This window comes from Galeopterus variegatus, unplaced genomic scaffold (assembly GCF_000696425.1).
Source record: "Galeopterus variegatus unplaced genomic scaffold, G_variegatus-3.0.2 Scaffold6205, whole genome shotgun sequence".
Lineage (NCBI taxonomy): Eukaryota > Metazoa > Chordata > Mammalia > Dermoptera > Cynocephalidae > Galeopterus > Galeopterus variegatus.
This window is the reverse complement of record NW_007732316.1, coordinates 37,090-42,537: the sequence shown is the minus strand read 5'-3', so window position 1 is coordinate 42,537 and position 5,448 is coordinate 37,090. Positions and strand designations below refer to the sequence as shown.

The 5,448-nt window shown below is 43.0% G+C and overlaps 1 protein-coding gene across 1 annotated transcript in view; it reads left to right on the top strand.

Moving 5' to 3' along the window:
- The window catches only part of LAMA1 (laminin, alpha 1), a gene marked incomplete at its 3' end in the record, with an annotated part of 112,327 nt that overhangs the window by 70,276 nt on the left and 36,603 nt on the right, over positions 1–5,448 (top strand). The window contains 4 exon segments of the mRNA XM_008590575.1: positions 604–725; positions 3,228–3,314; positions 3,604–3,797; positions 4,748–4,890. Coding sequence (XP_008588797.1) covers positions 604–725; positions 3,228–3,314; positions 3,604–3,797; positions 4,748–4,890 — 546 coding nt within the window.

The window sequence follows — 5,448 nt, the reverse complement described above, 5'->3', positions numbered from 1 at the left end:
AGCAGATTTTAAATTGGAATGAGGTGGCAAGGACTGCTTGCTCTTTTAGCTTTTTTTTTTTAAACAGGAAAACAGGTCCAAATGATGACATAAAATTTAACTGAAATTTACTTGGTTATTGCAAGAATTTACTGGTGGTGCTCTAAAACAATGAGTTTTCCTCCCTCATTGTCTGTCTCCTAAAGCATCTATTTTTTTGTTTCTGCTGTTTCAACTTCGTACATGGGATTGTTGAGCCCTGACTATGTGCAAAGCCAGTGCTTCAAATTATTTCTTTGGCTCACCGTGTATGGTAGATCCCCATTCTAAGGTTATGAAAGCTGGCTGTTTTTAGGGGCCCTGTGTCTGTTTTTCTTAAGAAGAATGTACTGGTAATTTCTAGGCTGTGTTAGATGCACAGTCTTATGATGAATGAAAGTCACAGAGCTAGAAATATTTCCAGGACTTAAAAAATATGAAGAAAAATGCTCTCTCTTCCTTAAGAATTAAAAAAAAAAAAGCTAGCTGATATGAAATATGATTGTGCTTATTAGCTGTTACCAGATAAGAATGATTTCTAACAATTTCCATTGTTTCCCTCTCCTTTTGAAACATGCGACCCAGAACTGCGGTGATAACACGGCTGGTGCCCACTGCGATGTGTGCACTCCCGGCTACTACGGGAAGGTGACAGGCTTGGCCAGTGACTGTTCTCCGTGTGCCTGTCCTCACAGCCGCCCCGCCAGGTGAGCCCGCACAGGTGCAGCCTGGCATGCAGGCTCCTGTGGCTAGAACTGCTTCCATTTTTAGCCTCATTTTCCAGTGTCTATAAGAGGTCTATATTAATGAACATTCTGCATGTGTTGAGAAAGGCTGATTTTAAGAAAAGGCATTCATTCCTATAAGCATTTCAAGAGAATCTTTTCAATAGCAAAGGATCTGTGTTGGTATTGGGCGTTAGAATGGAACCAATTAAAGAAAGGACTTACAGTTTTTTGTTTTTGTTTTTGTTTTTGTTTAACTATTTTTAGCTCCCAGCCTATGTATCCAATCTGCATTGAGATAAATTATTAATTTTATGAATAATGATACAAAAGAATTCAATTCATATTTAATTTAAGGGAATGGGGTTAGAATGTATATATGCCAGTGCCTGATTAAGTGCTAAAATACTACATAGTGATAATTGGGACCACTTTCTATTCTGTCCTCACGAAGCTTGTATAGAATTACCTAAATGAAAAAAAGAATCAGAGAGTTGAAGTGGACATTGGAATATCAACAAGTCCTCCTCTGGTTGAAATAAAAATTGTAATTTATAAAAAAAAAAAAAACCATTTTATTATTGCTTAGAATATTTGGCAAGGCAAATATAAAAACATATAAAAACCAAATGCTAAATGAAGTTTTCTTTTTATTATTTGTTTGAATCGTCTATCTTTTATCGCCTCCAAGTAAGTGATGCTTGAAGGTGCACACCATCCCTGTCAGCCAGCAAGCGTCCTCACGTTTGTTTCTGCTATTACTTTTTTTGTATTAAATCTGTATATAAGTGGGAGCTAAGAAAGAAAGAAAGAAACAACAATCACAATAATACAGTGAACTTTCAGAAGGAGAGAACAGAACTGAGGTTACTAGAGGTGGGAAAGGGGGAGGGAGATCAGTGAGAAACTGGTTAGTGGACACGAAGAATGATTACATTTTACAACAATGAACATGCTAATTATCCTGATTTGATCATCAGGGATTGTACAAAAGTATTGATGGTCAACTCCGTACCCCACAAATATGTATAATCAATTGTGTTTCAATAAAATAAATCCATTTATAAATTTTGACTCATCAATTCCATTTCTGTAGTCTGTGCAACAGAAATTCTTGCATATTTGTGTAAAGATAGATATATTTTGGCATTGCTTGTACTCACCAGGAATTGGGGGAACAATGAAATACCTACTACAGGGGATGGATTATATACATTGTGGTCCATTCCTAGAGTGAGATATTGTACAAACACCAGGAAAAGAATAATGTACATCTGTAGGAACAGAATTAGAGAAACGGCCAATTGAAGTACGTGATTGAATATGTAGTGTGATGCCATTTTAGAAAATTTTACATCAGTATATATGTGTATATCCACATCCACAGCTCTATGGCTATATGTGCCCAGAGAAATATTTATAAGGATATTTCCCTCTTCTATTTTGCACATTTCTATACTGTTTGAATATTTCACTTCCTCAATCAAAAAAAGGTTATAACTGCTCCTAAAGTTCATGTTAATAAATTGAAGTTTGCACTATTAGGAAGAGATTGTGTGGGTATGAACATTCTACATGTGCTCTGAATCTGAGGCCATAAAACGCACGCTTTACTTTCTACATTTTTTGTGTTTCTACTGAAGTTTGCTTCTTTACCATTTAAGGAGGAAAAGAAGTCGGAAGTGGTGAGAGGCTGATAACTCACGATGGAAAATTCATCTTACTAGCCAAAAAGAACCATTCTAACTCTAGGGGGGATTTGTTTTAATAGCTTGCAGGTACCCAAATTAGCCTCTAGATGGCGCATTGGTCATTTAAAATGTGGAGGCAGAGGCTGTTGGAAAGGAAGGAGCCAAAAGTTGAAACCCATGAATGAGATCAGCGTCCTAGTAGATTATTAACCTCTGAGTGGCTCTGTCGTTACTTCTAATGGCCCAGCACGTCACTCTCTCTTGACCTTCAGGCTCATTTATTTTCCAATTCCACGCTACCTCGCTGCTCTCCTCCCCCTTGGCTTGCACCCTTGTCTTTTCTTACACCCGGTGGAGTTCTATTCCTGGCATTGGTCCAGCCCTCTTCTCCCTGCTGCATTTCAACCCTCTGATCAGCCTGTCACCTCGTGTGCCAGGTAATTCTTTACTTAAAGCTCAGAACAAGACCCTTTCTACCTGGGATGCTCTCTTGTTGGGTGACTGATTAGTTAGAATCTGTATAACTAGCACTCACGGGATTGTCACTGGACAGGGGTCTCTCATGAATGTCTTTTGGATACAAGATATGCACACACTTATATTAATTACATGTTATTTTCTTTCTTTCTTTTTTGCCCAATAGATTGTAAGCTCTAAACAGCTTGTCCAATCATCCAGTGTGATCATATAACTTTGAGAACAGTATTGTGTATCTTAAGAGTAATGAATAAATACCTTGAGAAAGATTTAAAGTCGTAGATCTGAAAATTAAAAAAAAAATCTTTTCTTCCAGCTTCAGTCCAACTTGCGTCTTGGAAGGTGATCGTGATTTCCGCTGCGATGCCTGTCGTCTGGGCTATGAAGGACAGTATTGTGAAAGGTACACTGTTGAGTTATCACATGGAAATTGCTAGGTGCCTCTGTTCCTTTTATACCGTATTGGACATGTTTACTGTAGTGATTTGGGAGTCGTTATCAATTTGGATGTGCATGATTGATATGAACTGAACTGGACCTCATTACTGTTCCAAAACAAGTTCTCCTGAGGTGAATGGACCTGTGTCTTTTGCATTTCACTTGGCAGAAGTGATTATTTCCTGGGGTAAAAGCTGGTTTGCGTGTTTACTTGCTGATGCGGAATGTACACCTGCCTGTCTCCCTTGCTGCAGGTGCTCCTCAGGCTACCATGGAGACCCCCGCACACCAGGGGGCAGTTGTCAGAAGTGTGACTGCAGCCCACGTGGCTCTGTCCACGGCGACTGTGACCGCGCGACCGGGCAGTGCGTCTGCAGGCCGGGGGCCGCAGGGCTGCGGTGCGAGGCGTGCCAGCCGAGGCACACGCTGGTGGCAAGTGACTGTGTCTGTGCGTATTTCTCTTCTATGTGCTTCTCCTCTCGAATCCTTCTCCTTTGTGAGGAAGAAAGTGGCCACGGCTCCCTATCATGTCAGCAGAACACAAAAAGTCCTATTTTATCATATGTTTGTTTTATTTTACGATTTTGACTAAGCACAGATGGCTGTTACATCTGCCGAACTGAACCTTCAGCCCAGTGTCTCTGAGCTGAGGCAGGAGGTCCTGGGACAGCGGCTGCACTTCTCTGGCAGTTGACCCAGCTCAGAAGTTTCCTCTTTGTAGTTTAGCTGTGTGAGTTTCCTTAGCAGGGCCAAGGCCAGTCAGTGCAGGAGAGGAAACACCTGTGGGCTGTCACCTGCATTACCCGGATTTCACTGAAGCTTCAGCATTGGCTGTAATGGACTTTTTGTTGTTTATTTCCAGCTCTGATTTATTTCACTGGCAAGGGCATGAGGTAGTCATCCTGGGACGTCTTCTCAGTGGATCGTGGGGAAGATAGGCAGGAATGTTAGGATCACTGGAGAGGTTTTTGCTTTTGTTTGTATGTTTGTTATCAGCAAAAACACCCCATGATTTTCTCCAGCATTTGTACTTGCTGTAGGCGCATCTGCAAACCACCCAAGGAAGTGCAGAACAGGCTGTGAAAGGAAACCCTGGGTTTACTGCAGTTGGTCCAAGCTAAAGTGAGCAAAGGCTCTGGAAAGGTCAGAGCAGGGTGATGGGATGTACCAGCCCCGAGGCCAGTCTTGGGCTTAGTTGTTTCTTTTTGGATGACCCAAGGGAAGTCACTTATCTGATCTGTCTCAGCCCGTCTAGAGTGAGAGTGAGGTCAGATGTGGGACACAGGGGCCTTGGACAGCACTCTGCCGCATTTGTGACTATCACAGCCCGGCCCAGGCAACCCCATGGGAGACGGCACTGCAAGAACTTCAACTCAACGTTTTTTCTTTTTCTTTTAGCTTGTGATGATGAGTGTGTGGGCGTGCTGCTGAATGACTTGGACGATGTTGGAGACGCCATTCTTTCTATGAACCTCACTGGCGTTTTCCCTCTCCCCTATGGAATTTTGTCAAACCTGGAAAACGCAACTAAATATCTCCGGGTAGGTACTGGGAATACAGAGATGGATAGAAACGTGGGTCAGTGAGAGGTGCAGTCAGTGGGGGAGAGAGGGGTCATTCTGTCCGTTGTCCCTCCTCCCCGCATAGGAGTCTCACTTCCATCGTCCCCCACTGGGAGGTTTCTGGCCTTCCCTTGGATGTGGCCGGTGATGGGGACCCCATCACCTCCAGCACTAATGCGTCTCACCGTGGGTCGGCTCTGACTGCTCACGAGTTGCTCCATAGAAACCTCCTTATAACTTCCACCCCCACTGCCCTTGTTCTGCCTTTTGGACTAAGACAGAGTCAGTTTGCTCCTCTTTAAGACAGACCTGTGTATATATATTTTTTTTCCTTTTTGTCTTTTTTCATGACCGGCAACAGGATCGCAACCCTTGGTGTTGCTCCCTGCACCTCACTCAGCCAGTGAGTGGGAACCGGTCTGTATGTGGGATCCGAACCCTCAGCGGGAGCGCCGCCTCGCTTCCCAAGCGGCGCACTGTAGCAGTGTGCCACCGGGCCGGCCCAGACCTGTGTATATTTGAAAACAGCTGTCCTAT